Genomic DNA, 22,342 nt, shown 5'->3' with positions numbered 1-22,342 from the left:
CTTATCTCAGGTATTCAGTATCTTCAGTAATTAGGACACTGAAAAACAAAATTGAAACCATCGCACACCCAAAATACTGGCAAAAAAACAAGAAGTCTGACAACCCCAAATGTTGGCAATGATACAAACTAATGCCAACTCATATACTGCTGGTACGCATGACATACCTCTTAGGGAAAATAATTTGGCATTACATAATAAAGCCAAAGATCAGAAATTCAATAATCTTAGCAAACCCATTCCTAGGATATACCTAGGCCAACAAATATATGAAAAGATGCTCCATATCATTCATCGTAGCAGAAATACAAGTCCAAACCACTGTGAGATACCTCCTCACACCCATTAGCGGGCCAGTACCCAAAGAACAGAAAATACCAAGTGTTGATGAAGATGCAGAAAAGCTGGAGAACTCGGGCCCTACTGATGGGGACACAAACTGTGCAGCCACTACTGGAAACAGGATGGAGGATCCACAAGAAATTACAAATAGAATTACCATATAGTCAGAGTATCTCTCCAAAGCAATTCAAAGCAGAATGGATCTCAAGAGATACTTGCATGTTCACTGCCTCATTCTTCATAACAGCCAAGAGGCAGAAGCAACCCTAATGTCCATCAATGGATTAATGAATAAAGAAAATGTGGCCTACACATACATACATACATACATACTATACAGTCTTAAAGAAGAAGGAAATGCTGTCATGTGCTAAAACACAGATGAACCTCAAGGATATTATATTAAATGATATAAGCTAAAAGGACAAATACTCTTTGTTCTGCTCCTATAAACAGCTAAACTGGTCAAAATCATAGAAACAGAAAGTAGAAAGGTAGGCTCTAAAAGGGAAGACAGGAGTGAGAAAGAAAAATTCATATTTAAGGCATTCAGAGTTTCAGTTTTAGAAGACGATAAGTTCTGGAGATCTGTCACACAACAATGTTCATGTACTTAGCAGTGTACTTAAAAATGATTAACATGGTAAACTCTTCAATGTTAAAAAAAAAAAAATCAATGTGACTGAGCACAAAAAAAAAAATAACTTCTGCTATGGCCATCACAAAAAGTTGCTCACAGCATCAATTCTAGTCAATTCTCCTACATTCAAATTTTGGTGTACAGTATTATTATTCACTAAAAGAAATCAGGATGTCTAGCAGTTAATCCTATTTCTTCCAGCAGAAAGCATCAGAATGGGTCTAGAACTTTCCACTACCCACAGAGAACAAAGACACTTTCAAAAATGGCAATGGCTCCTTGAAAAAACAAAGTCAGTTTGAAAGGATTCCAAATGATTATACTGATAGCTTGAGCATCAATAGGAGTACAGTAACTAGGGGCACCTAGTTAGCCTAGTGGGTTAGGCCTCTGCCTTGTTCTCAGAGTCCTGGGATTGAGCCCCGTATCGGGCTCTCTGCTCAGCAGGGAGCCTGCTTCCCCCTCTCTCTCTACCTACTTGTGATCTCTGTATCAAATAAATAAATAAAACCTTAAAAAAAAAAGAATACAGTAACTAAAACTAACTGGAAGATGGGGCACCTGGATGGCTCAGCAGTTTAAGCGTCCAACTCTCAATTTCAGCTTAGGTCATGATCTCAGGATGCTGGGATCAAGTTCCACACTGGGCAGGAGTGTGCTTGAGGATTCCATCTCCTCCCTCCATCCCTTCCCCCACTCATGGGCGTGTTCTCTCTAAAATAAAATAAACAGGAATGCCTGGGTGGCTCAGTCGGTTAAGCATCTGCTTTCAGCTCAGGTCATGATCCCAGGGTCATGGAACTGAGCCTTGCATCAGACTCCCTGCTCTGCAGGGGCCTTGCTTCTCGCTCTTCCTGCTGCTCCCCCTGCTTATGCTCTCTCTCTCTCCCCATCTCTGTCAAATAAATAAATAAAATCTTTAATAAATAAATCTTTAATAAAAAAACTAAAAATAAAACGTAACATTAATTGGAAGATATTGAGTCTACGAAAGACTGTAAGTACAAATTGATATTCAAAAGACAAAAGAATAATCTGAAGTAGACAAAGATGGTCACAAGAAGACAAGCAGAACAGTATAATACTTCATTGATTTAATAAGTGCTAATACAGGTATATCAGTATTTCATTTCTTCTTCATCCTGTCAGGATGGTTAAAATCAACACCACAAGAAATAACAGGTATTGGCAAGAAGGCAAAGAAAGAGGAACCCTCTTGCACTGTTGGTGAATGCAAACTGGTACAGCCACGGTGGAGAACAGTAGGGAGATTCCTTAAAATGTTAAGAATAGAACTTCTCTATGATCCAGCAATTGTACTACTAGGTATTTAACCAAAGGATACAAAAATACAGGTTCAAAGGGATACATGCACCCCAATATTTATAACAGCATTATCAACAATAGCCAAACTATGGACAAAGCCCAAATGTCCATCATAAAGAAGACCTGGGGTATGTGTGTATACACACACACACAAACATACACAATGCAATATTACTCAGCCATCAAAAAGAATAAATTCTTATCTTTTGCAATGACATGGATGGAGCTAGACTGTATTATGTAAGTGAAATAAGTCAGTCAGAGAAAGACAAATCCATATGCTTTCACTCAAATGTGGAATTTAGGAAAGGAAACAGATGAACATATGGAAAGGGGAGAAAGAAAAAAAGAAGAGAGGGAAACAAGCCATAAGAGACTCTTAACAATAGAAAACAGAGGGTTGATGGAGGGAGATGGGTGGGGGATGAGCTAGTTTGGTGATGGGTATTAAGGAGGGCACTTATAATGAGCACTGGGTGTTTTATGCAATGATGAATCACTGAATTCTACTACAGAAACTAATACTGAATCATATGTTAACTAAAATTTAAATAAAAAAATAATTTTAGAGAAAGAAAATCTATCAAATTTATTATTTTGTTTCAATGTTTAAAAGAATTTGGTTAAGTAAGTTTGTAACCAGTTTTTAAATGTCTGGGGCAATAGAATTTCTTCTAAGTTTTGACATTACTTGCATAAAGAGTCTATAAACATTTAAAGAGGTAATGATTACTTAATGTTAATGAATTACTGTTTAATAAATCTAACAGACAAACTAGAAATTTCTAAAATACAAGTGATGAGGGATATCTGGCTGGCTCAGTCAGCAGAGCACGTGACTCCTGATCTCAGGGTTCTAAGTTGAAGTCCCACTTTGGGTGCAGAGATCACTTAAAATCTTAAAAAATAAATTAAATAAAATATAGGTAATGTGTATTCTCCATTCAGGAATGCTCCCCAGATACTAAAAATTCTATCAAAAATATTCACGGGGCGCCTGGGTGGCTCAGTGGTTTAAAGCCTCTGCCTTCGGCTCGGGTCATGATCCCAGGGTCCTGAGATCGAGCCCCGCATCGGGCTCTCTACTCAGCGGGGAGCCTGCTTCCTCCTCTCTCTCTGCTTGCCTCTCTGCCTCCTTGTGATTCCTGTCTGTCAAATAAATAAATAAATCTTTAAAAAAAAATTCACATTGAAGTAAAAGATATAAGTGCAATGTGTAACATAAAACCTGTGTTATAGACCAAACCAAAACCCTCCAACTCATAGAAGCATTAAACACTTCTTTTCTATTAGGTTCTTAATAGATTGTGTGCTTGTATCTAACTTTTCAAGGTCTTTTAGCAACTGAAAAGTCACAGTACTGCAAGAAAAAACACAAAAAGAATCAAAAGATGGTAATGTTAATTCTAAAGATAGCAAATATGATATAAATGAATATAAAAACATTTTTTCTAGACAGTTCTAACTTACAAAAGTTAAAGATATAAATTCAAACAAAAAAGTAACTATAATTTATATATAGCTTAATAAAAAGCTTGAATAAGATATAAAGAAGCAATATTGGGAAAGACAAAGAAATGTACAGTTACAGACCAAATTTGGAGAGTTAGAGGAGGCAGGAAATTGAGAAAATTTAGTTGTACACTTAGTTGAATTATAGCTCAATAAAGCTATTAAAAAAAAAAAAACAGGTCTGAGGGAAGGTACTGAGAAAGTTGGAAAAATCAGGGGAGGTATAAAAAAGAAAATGGACCATAAGGGTTTAGGGTTTCAGAGGTTAATGTGTGGTCATAGGAGTAGATGGCTCAGGTAGAGTTCAGATGAAGATCATAACTGGAGTTAAGAAAGTCAAAGAAGAGTGAGGACAGAATGATAGGTGGATTAGTATGGGTACTAAAGCCAGAAACTGTAATGTAAAGACTTTCACTGTAAAGATAACGGAGCCTGGTTTGTCTTTAGTGAAGAAGGAAGCTGACAGATACATGTAATAAGTAAGAAGGACAAGGGGAAATGGCTTGAATTAATCCTTTTAATGCACACTTTTATTGCCATTCTCTGGATATGCCCTGCAAGCCTCCACCTCATGCCTTTGTCATATTCTTCCTTCTGTCTATAATACCTTACTCTCATCTTAGCCTACCCAAATTCTACCTATCCTTTAAAACCCTTATCAATTGCATTCATTCTTAAAGATTTATTTCAAAGCTGTCAACAGCCTACTTCTTTAAGCTTCTCTCCTTTCTTAAGCATGAAACACTTCATAAAACAATCCAATTGCATATAATTTCTCCCTTCTGTGAATACTTATTATTTTCACAATTATGTAATCAGTATTTTATTAGGTCATTTTGTGCAGTTATCATACTTCCTTTAACCATGACATAAACTTTTTGAAAACAAGTACTATCTTACGCATCTTTGTATTCCCTACAATAACACAACAGCTCTCATAGTAGATGTTCCAATGGCTTACTAAGAAAATCAGAGCTGCTTAGTTATCAATCCCTCATTGTCTTATCTACATTCTTCTTATCTACATTGTCTGATATCTACAATATCAGCATTAAGTCATACTATGCCTACTAAGAATATGAAAAGAAAACTTAATTTAAAAAAAACCTACAGGACAGGGGCACCTGGATGGCTCAGTGGGTTAAAGCCTCTGCCTACAGCTCAAGTCATGATCCCAGGGTCCTAGGATCGAGCCCCGCATCAGGCTCTCTGCTCATCGGGGAGCCTGCTTCCTCCTCTTTCTGCCTGCCTCTCTGCCTACTTGTGATCGCTATCAAATAAATAAATAAAATCTTAAAAAAAAAAAAAAACCTACAGGGCATTTGGGTGGCTCAGGTAGTTAAGCGTCTGCCTTCTGCTCGGGTCATGATTCCAGGGTCCTGGGATTGAGTCCCACAGCCGGCTCCCTGCTCAGCGGGGAGTCTACTTCTCCCTCTCCCTCTGCCACTTTCCCTACCTCCACTTGTGCTCTCTCTCAAATAAATAAAATCTTAAAAAAAAAAAAACCTACATTATTTCCTTTATGGAGTCAATTTTCAAAAACCAATTCTATATAAAATAGCAATGAAAAAATAGAATTTTTTTAGAAATACCATTTAGTACAGTAACAAAAACAAATATTTAAAGATAAATTTAACAAAACCGAAATCAAATATGGCTGAAATTAAAGACTTACATACACGTAGAGATAACATATTCATGAGTCAGAAGATTCAATATTGTTAAGATGTCAATTCTCCCCAAATACACCTATGGATGCAGTATATTTCCAGTCAAAATCCTAACCAGCTTTTCCCAGATGTCCACTGACAGATGAATGGATAAAGAAGATGTAATGTGTGTGTGTGTGTTTGTGTGTGTCTATATATATATATATATATACATATATATATGAAATATTAGTCATTAAAAAAATGAAATCCTGGGGTGCCTGGGTAGCTCAGTGGGTAAAGCCTCTGCCTTCAGCTCAGGTCGTGATCCCAGGGTCCAGGGATTGAGCCCCACATCGGACTCTCTGCTCGGTGGGGAGCCTGGTTCCCCATCTCTCTCTCTCTGCCTCCCTCTCTGCCTACTTGTGATCTCTGTCTGTCAAATAGATTAATAAAATCTTTAAAAAAAAAAATGAAATCCTTCCATTTGCAATGACGTGGATGGAACTAGAGAGGATTATGCTACGCGAAATAAGGCAATCAAAGAATTATCATATGATTTCACTCATATGTGGAATTTTCTTTCATTCTTTTTTTTTTTTATTTTTTTAATTTATTTTCAGCATAACAGTATTCATTGTTTTTGCACCACACCCAGTGCTCCATGCAATCCGTGCCTTCTCCAATACCCACTACCTGGTTCCCCCCAACCTCCCACCCCCCGCCCCTTCAAAACCCTCAGATTGTTTTTCAGAGTCCATAGTCTCTCATGGTTCACCTCCCCTTCCAATTTCCCTCAACTCCCTTCTCCTCTCTAACTCCCCTTGTCCTCCAGGCTATTTGTTATGCTCCACAAATAAGTGAAACCATATGATAATTGACTCTTTCTGCCTGACTTATTTCACTCAGCATAATCTCTTCCAGTCCCGTCCATGTTGCTACAAAAGTTGGGTATTCATCCTTTCTGATGGAGGCATAATACTCCATTAGTGTATATGGACCACATCTTCCTTATCCATTCGTCCGTTGAAGGGCATCTTGGAATTTAAGAAACAAAACAGAGGAGCAAGGGAAGGGAGAGAAAAATAAAAATAAAAGACAAAAATCAGAGAGGGAGACAAACTATAAGAGACTCTTAATCATAGGAAACAAACTGAGGGTTGATGGAAGGAAGGGGGTAGGGGGATGGGTTAACTGGGTGATGGACATTAAGGAGGGCATGTGATGTGATGAGCACTGGGTGTTATATAAGACTGATGAATCACTGAACTTTACCTCTGAAACTAATAATATACTGTATGTTATCTGAATTTAAATTTTAAAAAATAAAAGATAAAAAATGAAATTTAAAAAGAAAATAAGAAAGTTCATTAAGATGAATATCAGCCAGAGCTGAGATTAGCCTTGAACAAAACTGACTTTATTCTAAGAAGAACTTGAATTATCTTACTTTTCATTGTAATTTGGGTTTGCAATTCTAAAACTACCTTTTTGTTCTCTAGGTGAGACAAAAATTCACCAAAATTCTCAGTAAAGAGAAAAATGGGAAAAAGTAAAAAAAAAAAAAAAAAAAAATTACAACATCTCCTACCCTACAAAAAATAGATAAAATATTGTGTAAGAAGAAATTTCTTGTATATTAGAAATACAAATGATACTAGAAAAAAAAAAAAATCCTAACCAGCTTTTTAGTAGAAATTAGTCAGCTGATGCTAAAACTCATAGGTAATTGCAAAGGTACTAAAACAGTATTCTTCTTCAAGATCATTTGCCTGAAAGAAGGCTTACTAAAAAGCTATAGTAATCAAGATAGTGTACTATCAATAAAAAGGCAAAAGATTAGAGCAACTGAAGAAAATAGCGCAGAAATAATCCCACATACATAAAGCCAATTAAATATCGTGAAGGTAACAAAAAAATTCAACAGGGAAAGAAAAGTTGCTTTTAAGAAATGGTGCTAGCAATCCATAAAAGAAAATTTGACAATTTGGACTTTATAAAAATTTACAATTTTTGTTTCAAAAGACACCACTTAAAAACGAAAAGTCAAGGGATAGACTGGGATGAAGATTTAAAAATCATTTACTGGGAGAAAATATTTGCAAATCATATATTGTAGCATAATATGTAAAAAAAAAAAAAAAAAAAAAAAAAAAACCTCCTAACTGGGTATTTATCCAAAGAAAACAAAAACACTAACTCAAAAAGATATTTGCACCCCATGCCCAGTGGAACATTATCCACAATAGCCAAGATATGGAAGCAACCTAAGTGTCCACTGATACATGAATAAAGAAGACATGGTGGACACACACACATACACACACACACGAATATTATGCAGCCATAACAAGAATGGGATCATGACATCTGCAACAATTTAGATAGACCTAGAGGGTATTATACTAAGTGAATTAAGTCAACAGAGAAAGGCAAGTATCAGATGATTTCAATTATATGTCGAATTTAAAAAAAGAACAAACAAACCCACAGAAAAATCAGAAACAGACACATAAACACAGAGAACACACTGATGGTCAGCAGACAGGAGTGGGGTGAGTGAAGGGGAGTGGGCAGTATAGCCTTCCAGTTACGGAGTGAGTAAATCACAGGGATGAAAGGCACAGCATAGAGAATACAGTCAATGGTCCTGTTATGCTGTTCTATGGTGACACTTGCAGCCACACTTACAGTGAGCACAGCATAATGTACAGAGAAGCTGAGTCACTATATTGTACACCTGAAACTAATAAAACATTTTTTTTTAATTGAAGAATAGTTGACACACAAACAGTAGAATAACCCAATTTTAAAATGCCTGAAAGATATGAATAGACTGAGCAAACCAAAGAAGATACACTAAGGACTAAAAAGCACGTGAAGTGTTGCTCAATATCACTAGCAATTTACGAAATGTAAGCTAAAATCTAATGAGACACCACTGTCTACCCACTAGCAGGCCCATAGTAAAAAAAAAGAGAGAACAAGTGTTGGTAAGGATGTGTGGACACTGGAACCCTCCGACATTGCTGATGGAATATAAAATTGTATAGGCCCTTTGGAAAACAACATGACAGTTCCGTAAAAAATTAAACAAGCTTACCATACAACCCAGCAATTCCATTCTTAGAAATCTTCCTAAAAGGGGACACCTGGATGGCTCAGTCAGTTAAGTGCCTTCAGCTCAGGTCATGATCCCAGGGTCCTGGGACTGAGTCCTGCATCAGGCTCCTTGCTCAGTGGAGAGCCTGCCTCTCCCTCTGCCCGCCACTCCCCCTACTTGTGCTCTCTTTTTCTATCTGGCAAATAAATAAAATCTTTAAGAAAGAAAGAAAGAAAGAAAGAAAGAAAGAAAGAAAGAAAGAAAGAAAGAAAGAAAGAAAGAAATGAATGAATCTACCTAAGAGAAATGAAATACATGTGAGCAAATGTTCATAACAGCATTATTCATAAAAGCCAATAACTAGAAATAATCCAGATATCCATCAACTGGTAAATGGATGAATAAAATGTGTTACATCCATAAAACAGAACAGAATTCAACAATTAGAAAAGAATGAACTACTGAAAACATTCTGCAACGTAGATACACCTCAAAGGCATTATGCAAATGAACAAAGCCAGACACAAAACACAGTATCTTGTACAATTCCATTTATATGAAATGACCAGAAAAAGCAAATCAATAGAGACAGAAAATAGATTAGCTACTGCCTAGAACTGGGAATGGGAAAAGGTACTGACATCTGGAATAAACTGAAGGTTAAAATCTTGCCTTTTGCAACAACATGGATGGAGCTACAATGTAAAACGTTAAGTGAAATAAGACAGTCAGATAAAGACCTATACCATATGATCCAATTAATATGTGAAATTTAAGAAACAAAACAAGCAAGCAAAGTGGGGGAAAAGAGAGAGAGAGACAAACCAAGAAACAGATTCCTAACTATAGAGAACAAACTGATGGTTACCAGAGGGGAGGGAAGTGGGGGAAAGGGGATATAGTGGATGGGGATTAAAGAGTACACTTAACATGATGAAGGAAAAAATTTATTTAAAAAAAAAAAATTTGGGGCACCTGGGTGGCTCAGTGGTTTAAGCCTCTGCCTTCGGCTCAGGTCATGATCCCAGGGTCCTGGGATCGAGCCCCGCATCGGGCTCTCTGCTCAGCAGGGAGCCTGCTTCCTCCTCTCTCTCTGCCTGCCTCTCTGCCTACTTCTGATTTCTCTCTGTCAAATAAATAAATAAAATCTTTAAAAAAAAAAAAAAAAAATTCATTAGAGCACCTGGGTGGCTCAGTGGGTTAAAGCCTCTGCCTTCGGCTCAGGTCATGATCCCAGGGTCCTGGGATCGAGCCCCGCATCGGGCTCTCTGCTCAGCGGGGAGCCTGCTTTCTCCTCACTCTCTGCCTGCTTCTCTGCCTACTTGTGATCTCCATCTGTCAAATAAATAAAATCTTTAAAAAAAAAAAAAAATCATGGATTGAAATCCTAACCCCCAATGTGATATTAGGAAGTGGGGACTTTGGGCAGTGATTAGATCATGAAAGTGAACAATTCACAAATGGGATTAGTTCCCTTATAAAAGACCCGAGAAATCTCGCCTGCCCTGTCTGCCATTTGAGGATACAACAAGAAAATGACTATCTAATCATGATGAGCACTGAATAATATATAGAATTGTTGAACCACTACATTGTATGCCTGAAACTAATGGAACACTGTATGTTAAATAGACTGGAATTAAAGTTAAAAACTTAATTATAAAAATAAAAAAGAAAAGTATTATCTGCAACCCAAAAGAGAGTCTTCACTAAGGACATGACCAGGCTGGCATCCTGATTCAGCCTTCTAGCCTCCAGAACTGTAAGACATTTCTCTTTATAAGCCACCCCGTCTATGATAATCTGTTACAGCAGCCCAAATGAAGCAAGATGGCCAACGGACCTGAGGGATCTTTCTGTGGTGATGAAAATATTTTCAAACTGGACTATGGTATGACTGGCACACTCTATAAATTAGCAAAGACATTAAAGTAGTTATTTTAACAATATTCTATATGTTCAAAGATTAAGTAGACTAATAGAATGTAAGAAAAGACCTGAATCAAATTTCTACAGGTGAAACAAAAATGTTTGAAATGAAAAGTACACTTGAATAAGATTAGGAGCAGATTAAACAGTACAGAAAAAAAATAAGTGAACTTGAAAACAAGGCAATAAAAATCATCACACAGAGAAAAGAGGGCGGTGGAAAAAAATGTACAGAGAATCCAGTGATCTGTGAGATATCCTTAAGATGCCTGGTACATTTGTAACTGCAGTCCCAGAAAGATAGGGGAGGAACAGAAAAAAATATTTGGAAAAACAAAGGTCATAAAAATCACTAAATTCTAATCAAAAACTGAATTTTCCAAAAAAGTGCACAAATTATTAGAACAAGTTATAATTTGGATTCCTTACATTTGGTCACAGCATAAATGTTAGGTTTCTTCCTGTTCTCTATTGAGCAAATAATTTTTAAATTCTAATAAGTTAGTAAATTATGTACACTATAATAATATGAAAATAATTCACTTGAATAGTCAAGATTTGTATTCTTTTAAACTGCGTATCTTGGAGTTCCTGGGTGGTTCAGTCGGTTAAGCATCCCACTCTTGATTTCGGCCTGGGCCATAATCTGAGGGTCGTGAGATAAGCTGCCCCAACCCCTTCCAGCTCCATGCTGGGTGTGGAACCTGCTTAAGATTCTCTCTCTCCCTCCCTCTCAAAAAACAAAAACCAAAAAACCCCTGCATATCTTATTTTAAAGCTCTGTAGTATTTTTCCCCTTTACTCTCATATCCCCTTTTTTCCTCAGAATTCATTCTCTTGGAATCTTTCCACTTAAAAGAACAAAATGCATAATAAAGTACAAAGAAATGAAAAGTGAGAACCTACCTGAAGTCTTGCGAGTTGTGCAGTCCGGGCTACTATTTTATTGTATGGTTCCACAATTTTTGCTTTCATCCTAAAGGAAAATAAAGAAGTGTGACAACAAAATCATCTTCAAAATATCAATGGTTAAACTTCTTTCCATTCCACTTATTAACGAAATGAACAATGGTACCTATCAACAGCTCCCTGTAAAGCCCCAATTCTTGTCTGCATCATCTGAAGGACACCTGGGAAAACACAACAGATTCCATTACTTTCCAAATTTACAAGGGCTCCAATTGGGGAAAAAAATTATATTAAAAGAAAAAATCATACATGTACACAAACCCATATATAGAAAAATTTCAATTTTTTCTGCCACCATCATAACTTAAGCAACCAGTATCTTTTACCTGCACTATTTTTAAAGCCTTTAAGTAGTCTCTTCTCTTCTTACAATTCTTGTTTCACTGAACAAGTCTGACAAATGGAGAGTGACTGCATAAGGAGCACAGGGTTTTCCACCTTGGGTGATGAAAAAGTTCTGGAACTACATAGTAAAATGGTTGCACAACCCTGTAAATGTAATTAATGGTACTTAATTGTATACTTTAAAGTGGTTAAGTTTCATGTTCATGTGTATTGTACTACAGTCACAAAAGAAGCCTGAATGCTTTTTAAAGGTGCAAACGGGATACCTGAGTGGCTCAGTTGGTTAAGTGTCTGCCTTTGGCTCAGGTCATGATCCCAGAGTCCTGGGATCAAGTCCCGCTTCAGGATCCTTGCTCTGTAGGGAGCCTGCTTCTCCTGGCTGCTGCTCTCCCTGGTTATGTTCTCTCACTCTCACAAATAAACAAAATCTCCAAAGGTGCAAACTGTAGCCCAAAATTCCCTGTTAAAACTCTTCCACAGTCTCCCCTTTGCTTCCATGTCAAAACTGAAGTCCACAGCTTGGCCTTCAAGGCCCTGCACCATCTGGAAATGGTACACTTTCTCTCCAGCACTCAGCTGTATCCCCAAGCTCCTACTAGATAAACGCTACTATTCACCAAGACTTGGCTTAACGGAAACAATTACTAAAAGATCCCACAACTAATTTAGGTTTTCTTTCTATTTTCTTCTACAGCATACATTTCCTTCATGGCACTTACCACATTAGGTAATTACATATCTGCTTATATATCTGTTTAACATTTTACTATCTCACTAATCCGTAAATTCCTGGAGGTTAGGGAAAGTGTATTTTCATTCATTACTGTGTGACCTGAGCCTAACTCAGACTACTTCCAAATGGCAATGAATATTTGTTCAATTAATTATATGCTAGGTAAGTAATACACATGGATAGCAAGGATAGTTTCGCCTTACTCTCTATATATACAACATGATGGTTAATTTCTTAAAAACTAATTTCTTAAAAACTAAAAATATTATCAGGAAGACAGATCTTAAATCTTACTGTTTTATATACCTGAAAATAAGCTTTTCAATATTACAGTTTTAATTATTTTGAACTCCACTCTTTAAAACGCTTTTCATATGTAACTGGCATAGTTGTAGTTTTAAAACAATATTCTAAATAAACTTAGGTACTCTGTCATATATTAGATGAAGTAATATTAGAACTAATAAACATTATCAGATACAATTATGCTTTAGTATAGCTCAGTCCAATTTTTCTGCTGGTTTTATGGTTCCTTTACCTTAAACCACCAGAAATGAACTTCTTTTATTTGTTATCATCATGTCCTCACATCTTATTCTCTCCACAACCTACTCTCAGACTTTCATACATACTACACCAAAATCAATCTTAACAAGGTCACCAGAAATCCCCAAGGTGCCAAATTCTATTGTCAGTTCTGTCTTTATCTTGCTCAAATTCTCTGAAATTCACAACAGAGTCAAACCACTCCCTCCCTTAAACACTTTTTTTCCTCTGGGCTTCCAAGTTAACACACTCCCTGGGTTTCTTCCTATTACATTAGTGGTTCCTCCTCCTCTGCTAGAGTCCTACATGCCAGAATACTCTAAGATTTCATCCTCTGTCACTTCCACTTCCCTGTCTACAATGTCTCTTAGGGATTTCACCTAATCCCAATGTTTTAAATACTACCTATTCAATAAAATACCAGTTTTATATACACACATCCACACATAGGTACACATATCTATAGAGTTTTAGGTCTGCCTACCTATGTACACACACACACATGCACACACAAATCTCTAGATCTGAACTTTCGTCAAATTAAGACACCCAAGATAACTTCCGCCCCACCCTTGCCCCATCAAAATTATAATCCTCTCCATTTTAATCCATCTCAGTTATCTATACTATCACCTATCCCATTTTTCAGACTAAAACCTTAGGAATCATACTTGGTGACTTTTTTCCCTCGGCTCTTTCATCTCCCATCAACAAACCCCATCAGCTCTGTCCCCCTTTTATGCCACCCACTTTCCTCTCTCACATCTACCACTCTTATCCGAGGCACCATCAACTCTCTTCTAGTATCTTCTAAACTGGTACCCCTGATTCTACTGATTTCTAAAAAGAAAACTTTTTAGAGCATTAGTCTTATATACCATACCCCTAATAGAAACCCTCCAATGGTTTACCACTGCATTTAGAATGAAAAAATCAGGTTGATGGGGGGAGGGGGTTGGGAGAGGGGGGTGGGGTTATGGATATTAGGGAGGGTATGTGCTATGGTGAGTGCTGTGAAGTGTGTAAACCTGGCGATTCGCAGACCTGTACCCCTGGAGATAAAAATATAGGTTTATAAAGCTGTAAAAAAAAAAAAAAAAAAAAAAAAAGAAAGGATGAATACCCAACTTTTGTAGCAACATGGACGGGACTGGAAGAGATTATGCTGAGTGAAATAAGTCAAGCAGAGAGAGTCAATTATCATATGGTTTCACTTATTTGTGGAGCATAACAAATAGCATGGAGGACAAGGGGAGATGGAGAGGAGAAGGGAGTTGAGGGAAATTGGAAGGGGAGGTGAACCATGAGAGACTATGGACTCTGAAAAACGATCTGAGAATTTTGAAGGGGTGGGGGTGGGAGGTTGGGGGCACCAGGTGGTGGGTATTGTAGAGGGAACGGATTGCATGGAGCACTGGGTGTGGTGCAAAAATAATGAATACTGTTATGCTGAAAAAATAAAAAAATTAAAAAAAAATACACAAACTTAAAATGCAAAAAAAAAAAAAAAAAAAAAAAAAATTCTTTTCCAGGAACCTCATCTACAATTCTCTCCTTTATTCATTAAATTCCTCTCATACTGGCCTTTTTTCTGTCCCTCATACATCCCACGTTAATTCCTATCTTCCCATTTATTGGTCTTTCAGCTTACCACACACTCTTCTTCCACTTTTCATGTGGTGGCTGTTTCTCATCATTCAGTTCTCAGCTTAAATGTCATCTTGTAAAAAAGGCCACCCCCTCCCGAATATCCTAGCTAGTAGGGGACTCCCCTTCTTCCAACTAATCAACCATTTTATTTTCTTTGTGGAACTTAAAAATATCTGAAGATTCCCATTTGTGTATTTTCTTTGTCTGCTTCCCTGCCTTAGAACACAAGTTCCATAAGAACAGTGACTGTCTATCGTTCGTAAGTGCCTGGTACCTAACAAGTTCTCAGTTACTGTTTGAGTGAACAAATGAATGAAGGAATGAGGATATCTCTTTTCAATAAAATAGGGTTAATTAAAAATACCTCTAAATCCCAAATCCAGATGTCTGGAACCTAGCAAATTATCAATTTTTTAAAGATTTTATTTATTTGAGAGAGAGAGAGAGAGAGCACGAGTGGGAAGGGGGGGGCAGAGGGGGAGGGAGAACTAGATTCCCACTGAGCAGGGAGCCTGACTTGGGGCTCAATCCTAGGACCCTGAGACCATGGCTTGCGCCAAAGGTGGGCGATTAACCACTGAGCCAGCCAGGCACCCCCCTCAACTAATATTTAAATAAATAAATGAATGAAAATGAATAGGGGACAACTTTTAATAAAATAGGTTCAATAAACGTAATGCTGAACTATTTACATGGCAAAATTCAATATTGGGGGTTAAAAAGCTGATGAAGTAGGGGCACCTGGGTGGCTCAGTGAGTTAAAGCCTCTGCCTTCGGCTCAGGTCATGATCTCAGGGTCCTGGGATTGAGTCCCACATGGGGCTCAGCAGGGAGCCTGCTTCCCCCTCTCTCTCTGCCCGCCTCTCTGCCTACTTGTGATCTCTGTCTGATAAATAAAATCTTAAAAAAAAAAAGCTGATGAAGTAGAAGGTGGGATACTATCCATTTTCAAATACAGATCATGCTTATTTTTCAGGATCTCAACATACTAGTAAGTACTTAGAAATACACATAATGCCAAAATGAATACTACTTCAAAAAATCAAATTCTACTAATTTGATTGAAGAATTAATACTATTAACACTAATTCAAATTAATACTATTAATACTAATTCAAGTAATTCAAATTTGAATATTTATATTCAAACAATCCAGAGAAGATGCTTAAATTATCACAAGAACTCAGAGAAGGCAGTCTTTATACCTCATATACTCATCCAATGGATAGTCATCTAACTCAGTCTAACCATACATTTTAAGTGTCATAATCACTGAAAAGCATTTTGGGAAAAACAAGCACATTGTAGACCTAAATGTATATAAAAAAAAAAAACCACAATGAGAACTATTTCTATTGTGATGATTCATCTACACCTAAATACACTCAGAATCAATGTACGACCAGCCATCCTTATGGGTTTTACAAATTAAAAAAATCACCTCTCATTTGTTTTAAAAACAAATCACCATTAAAACAGGATATTATTTACCTGCTTCCAGAAACACATAAAATGATATAAGATTAAAAATAATTCATTTCCAATAGGAAGTGGTCAGTACTCAGTTTTCCCAAGAACATAGTCTGATATCCAATTAAATATTCAAATAACAAACTATTATTCCCTCAAATACTAAGTTCTTCATCAGGATGTCTGAGAAACAGTATACATGCTGAGAATAAGTTAACACCTTTGAGTGCATAAGAAATACGGGGGGAAGCATTGAAGCATGAAAGCATATTGCATCCCAGAAAGCAATATCCTTCCTCCCCAAGAATTTGATCAACATAGGGAAAATCACTTAGTTTTCTTTTAAAGATTTTTTTTTTTTTTTTGACAGAGAGATCACAAGCAGGCAGAGAGGCAGGCAGAGAGAGAGGAGGAAGCAGGTTCCCCGAGAGAGCAGAGAGCCCGATGCGGGGCTCGATCCCAGGACTCCGAGATCATGACCTGAGCCGAAGGCAGCGGCTTAACCCACTGAGCCACCCAGGCGCCCCCTTAGTTTTCTTTTAATATGTAAAGATTAATAATAGTAATCACAACACAAGTGATAATGTAAAACATGTTATTAACATTCCATATTTATAAGATGTAGTTTAATTTAATCAAGAGACAATGAAAAATTCATAAAAGATTTATCTAATCAAAAATACTAAGATTCATAAAAATATAAATCCAATGTATTATTCTTTAAGATTTTATTTATTTAGAGAGAAATAGGGAGGCGCTTGTGCACATGCGTGAAGGTGGGGGGAACAAGAATCTCAAGCAGACTCTGCACTGAGCAAGAGCCTGACTTGGGGCATAATCTTGCAACCCTGAGATTATGACCCGAGCTGAATCAAGAGTCAGATGCTTAACCAACTGAACCACCCAGACGCCCCCAATATATTATTATTCTATTATACCGTCATTGAAAAAAGTTTCAAAGAAAGCCAAAAGTAAGGAAAGTATTCAAGTCTACCTCCACTATTACTCACTCTGGTGGTATTGATGTTTTCATTAATTAACAATTTTCTGTTAATTTTATAGAGGCACTAAATATGTACCAGGAATTGTTCCAACCATTTTTCTAATTCACTCAGCCCTCAAAATAACAACATACAGGTACATTGTAATACTCTTCCCTTGGAGGCGCCTGGGTGGCTCAGTGGGTTAAAGCCTCTGCCTTTAGCTCAGGTCATGATCTCAGAGTCCTGGGACGGAGCCCCACATCAGACTCTCTGCTCAGTGGGGAGCCTGCTTCCCCCCGCCCACCTCTACCTGCCTCTCTGCCTACTTATGATCTCTGTCAAATAAATAAATAAAATCTTAAAAAAAAAAATACTCCTCCTTTGCAGATAAAAGGGAGCCATACAAAGGTTAAATAACTTGTCCATAGTCACATATCTACTAAGTGGCAAAGCAAGGATTTGAACCCAGATAGTTTAGCTCAGATGTCAATAAAGTTTTTATTAAAGTTTTGTTGGGACATAGTGATAATCATTTACATATTATCTGGCTGCTTTCACTCTGAAATAGCAGAGTTTAGTAGCTGAAACAGAAATAGTATGGCCTCCAAAGTCGAAAATATTTACTATCTGACGCTTAACAGTAAAAGTTTGCCAGTCCCTGGTCTAGCTCAATCTAATTTATAGTACTTAATGGAAACATACCTTCCAAAGACTCAATACCAGTTGCTTGTGCTAGTAAATCTTCATGCCTTGCAACAACCTGGAAATCAAGAATTTGCTGTGAGTATTGGGTATTTTTCTTCGTAACTACAAGGAAGAATAAAGGTCTCTCTCCATAGAGGAAGGCACAAACACCAACACCGAAGAAAAAAATACAGGTGATACATTTGAGATGAGTTATTAGCAGAAACATAAACATGCTTATAATTGAACATAGAGCCGAAGAAGACACAGCCTTTTCACCAGCCCTTGTTTTCTTAATGGGAAGTACAGGTAGAATTGTGCCAAAATTGAAAAACAAACAAACAACCAGCTAATTTTTGCAATACTATTATGTTTTCCTTGTAAAAATGTTTTTTAAACATTAGGTTCTCTTAGTTCTTGAACTTAATTCAGCATATCCTAATCTGAAAACATAACACAGAGTCAGTACCCACCTATCCCTAAACATCTCTCTGCTTTCAGTTTCCCAAGGACACAGCAAATCCCTTTCCCTGCGCAAGACTGATTTTTTTAATGAAAATTAGGGCAGTGTGAATGATCACATCAAAAACCCAAAAAGCTTAAGAGGTAAAGACCACATGCAAGAGATTCCTAGAAACATCAAGAAATCATGAGTAATCATTATTCTTTAGAATAATGCAAAAATCCTTATCATTTTGTACCTTTTCAATTCCAATGAAGAAGTTGTTTCCTATCTAGGCTGGAAACTGAAGCTCCCAGTCAGTAAGGATTCATTCACTGGAACCCCTACTACCTCCACTTTGCCCTGTTTCAGATATCACTGTTATTCTATTAAGTCCCTTTCTACCACAGCCATCTAAATTAACTACTACTTTTGGTTTCCTATGTCTGTTAAGATGGCCAGAACATGTCTGAATTCTCCCCCAGGCCACTGATACGGTCATCGGTCTGTCCATCCTAACAAGACTAAATTTAATTCTCTATTCATCTTTTTTCTGTGTGAAGAATACTTTGAAAATGTTGAAACTCCTAAAGCAAGACTTTCATAAACTCCCCTGCAGCCAGCTGGATGAATTTCCAACAGATCTGAAGACAGAAAAGAAAGGAATGCTATCTTCTTATTGTTTCAGCTAGTAATGAGCAAGGTCCTGACACCTGAATTTAGAGATGGTTGGAAAACCGTATCAATCATTCTAGAATTTAGTTACCGGATACCCCGGGGCAGAATTTTAGCAGTGGCATGGGAGGTAAGGGCTGGAGCTTCCAGGCCTCCGCACTGCATCTATGAAAGTAGATCCTTCAACTCAGTCCACTGGCTGACTTCAGAAGCATCTGCATTATACAGTTCTCTGTATTAAACATCTTCCGGCTTTAAATACCTAGTGTGGTTTCTGTTTCCTGTCCAAAGCCCCAACTAATACATACTTCATCACATCTTCTATTATTTTATTCATCTCAACGATATTTAAAACAAAATTTATGGGTTTGGTTAGCATTATCCCGATTTTTCTTCTGCAGAGAAAGAATTGTAGCAGGTTCAGGGCCCATACTAGGCCTCTACTTCACATTCCAAACTACCATAAGTATAATTTGTCCCCGTAAGAGATGTTAAACAAACTTTTAGTTTTTATTGATTCCTGCAAAGAAGGTACTGCATGCAAGGAATAAAGAAAATACCAATCATATTACTCAGCCTTAAAAAAAAGAATGAAATCTTGCCATTTGCAACAATGTGGATGGAGCTAGAGAATATTTGCTAAGCAAATTAAGTCAGAGAAAGACAAATACCTTATGATTTCATACATATACAGAATTTAAAAAGCAAACAGATGAACATGGCAGGGGGATGGAGAAAGAGAGGCAAACCAGGAAATAGACTCTTAACTACAGAGAACAAACTGAGGGTTGCTGGAGCAGAGGTGGGCAGGGGGTGGGCTAGATGGATGACAGAGATTAAGGAGGGGACTTATGATGAGCACTGGGTGGTGAGTATGAGTGACAAATCACTAAATTCTATAGCTAAGACTAATATTACATCATATGTTAACTGGAATTTAAATAAAACCTTGGGGGGAAAAAAAGAAAATAACAACCATAAAAAAGCAAAAAAAAAGGAATTTCAGGTAGCTATTATAAAAAGCCACCCCTGAGAACCCTAGGCAGAGTTAAGTGCATTCTCTCCTGCTTTTATGAATGCTTCCTACTATTCTAAATAAAACAGGCATCACTTCCCTATCATTATTTCTCTCTGTATCTGCCACTGGTCTGTGAGTCCTTGGAGAGCTGGGAAATATGTTCATTTTTCTATTTCCACAGCCTAATGTGGATCCTGACAATTAAAATATACAACTAAATGTGTAATTAAAATACATAATATATAATCACAGTTAAAGTGACCTTAGAAGTCATCCCAGTCCTAAGCTACTCTTTCAACTGATAAAGTACAATATAAAAAATTTAAATGAATATGTCTCATGTTATAACAGATCTAAGTTTCCTGGTAAACAGTTCATATACTCATGCATTTGTTCATTCATTTAAATATTTATTAAGTGCCTATTCTACAAAAGCCAAAATAGGAAATATACTATAAAACTCCCTATAAAATTACAGAATTGTAGAAAAGGAAGGAACCTTCAAGATCTTCCACTAGAATCTCTTCCTCCTTATTCACTCCAACCCATTTAATAGATTTCCTTTTTTAAAAGCAAAACTCAGAGACATTAAGGGACCAGCACAGCTAAGATTGGGACCCATCTCCTATTTCCCTATATTGTGTTCTTTCTACCACAAACTTATCAACTTTCTAGAATTTCAGCAAATATTACACTGTTTCATAAAGTGGGAAGTGCCAATGGGAACACACCAATTTTTCTTATTCACACTGTTCTACTTCCAAAAGTCCATTTTCTATTGCTTTTATCAAAGGCTTCCATTTTTCACCTACTTATATTCTCTGCACATCTGTTAAGGAGATGAAAGCAAAGTATGAACAACAGCTTTTGGAGAGACGGGTAGGTTAGTTTTTCACCTAACAAAAGGTAGTTTATAGAAAACTTTTCAAAAACATACTTTGAAAAATAAGCCACACTGGTAAGTTACACATTTGCTCATTTAAATATGCATTTAGATTAAATAGTAAAAGTATTACAAGTGATAAATTATTTTATCTTTAGGTTGAAGAATCCAGATGATCCAGAAGATTGGAAATACCTGTAGATGTAATTCTTTATCCAACTGACTGATTCCTTGGGCAAGTTTTGCTAGCTGTTCAGCAATTACGGCTTGATGAATAGACTGGGAAGTATAAGTCTTTACATCAAAGTCTTCATTTAAAAAATCCCTGTAACACTCTAGGGGAAAAAAAATAAGGAAAAGTCTTTAATTATTAATTGCACTGCACTAAACCAGATATCAGACAACAAAACCAATATAGATAACATACTTTGACCTTTTTTATACACCAAGAACTGCTGTAAATGAGAAGAGAGTGGTAACATTCACTGAGAGCTTACTGTGGGCCAGGCACTGACCCATGCACTTTAAACATATTAGCTCATTCAACCTCACACAACCCTGCTGGAACTATCATTTCCCCCATTTCACAGATGAAAAGACAGGTAAAGACAGGACATGCAACTTGCCCAACCTGTCTGAGATACGAATCCAGGTTGCAGAGCCCACAGTCTGAACACCTATATTACACTGCTGAAAGTTAACTTTTACCAGAGAGTCGAAAGGAACATATAAGAGTAGAAGACTAAAAATTAACTACTAACCATAGCCTTTAATGCAAGAAAACAAGGTCACTGACAATGACAACAGGCAAACTGACTATATTTGACATTTATGGTCTCAAATATCTCTAAATCAATGCACAAATGCTGTCATAATAAAGTGAATCTGGAATTTTAATAGAAATAGGCAAACACAAACTTTCAGGTGTTACTGACACTAAGGATTTATGGGTGAAATAAGTAAATGGAAAGACAGCCTATGTTCAAAAGAGACCCTTACTAAACACAAAAAAAGTAATGATGCTAGATGTTAAGCTATCTTCCAGTACAGAAACCCAAAGATCTGTGGGTGAAAGTCAAATGGAGAGAATTAAGAGTTAAAAATCATTATGTAGAAGTGAGCTCAGGGTAGGTAGAAAACCACTACCTTCCACCCATGTGGGAGATATAGGTAAGACTACCCTGACAGAGATTATAAAACTAACCAGCAAAATAGAGTCCTTATCAGACAATTTCTATTATCTCTATCCATATAATGCATGCTCCATAAGGGCAAGGACTTTGTTTTGTTTACTCCCACATCCCTAGAGCCTGAGCAATGCCTGACGCATGGCAGGTGTTCTGGACCAGTTGAATGAATGAATTCATCCATATATGACCTGGAAGTAGCATTCTGCAAGGAACAAAGACTCATTCTTGATGACTCTCAAAGTGAAAGAAAAAC

The 22,342-nt window shown here is 37.0% G+C and overlaps 1 protein-coding gene across 1 annotated transcript in view; it reads right to left on the bottom strand.

The window, feature by feature from the left end:
* The window catches only part of COG5 (component of oligomeric golgi complex 5), a 282,131-nt gene that overhangs the window by 255,254 nt on the left and 4,535 nt on the right, over positions 1–22,342 (bottom strand). Inside the window, exons 2-5 of the mRNA XM_047694095.1 lie at positions 21,095–21,234; positions 17,900–17,957; positions 11,577–11,631; positions 11,408–11,477 (exon numbers count right to left, since the gene is read on the bottom strand). Of these exons, the coding sequence (XP_047550051.1) occupies positions 11,408–11,477; positions 11,577–11,631; positions 17,900–17,957; positions 21,095–21,234 (323 nt within the window). The remainder of the gene's footprint in view (positions 1–11,407; positions 11,478–11,576; positions 11,632–17,899; positions 17,958–21,094; positions 21,235–22,342) is intronic.

This window comes from Lutra lutra, chromosome 11 (genome assembly GCF_902655055.1).
Source record: "Lutra lutra chromosome 11, mLutLut1.2, whole genome shotgun sequence".
NCBI lineage: Eukaryota > Metazoa > Chordata > Mammalia > Carnivora > Mustelidae > Lutra > Lutra lutra.
The sequence above is the reverse complement of the archived record's forward strand: the minus strand, read 5'-3'. Positions and strand labels throughout refer to the sequence as shown.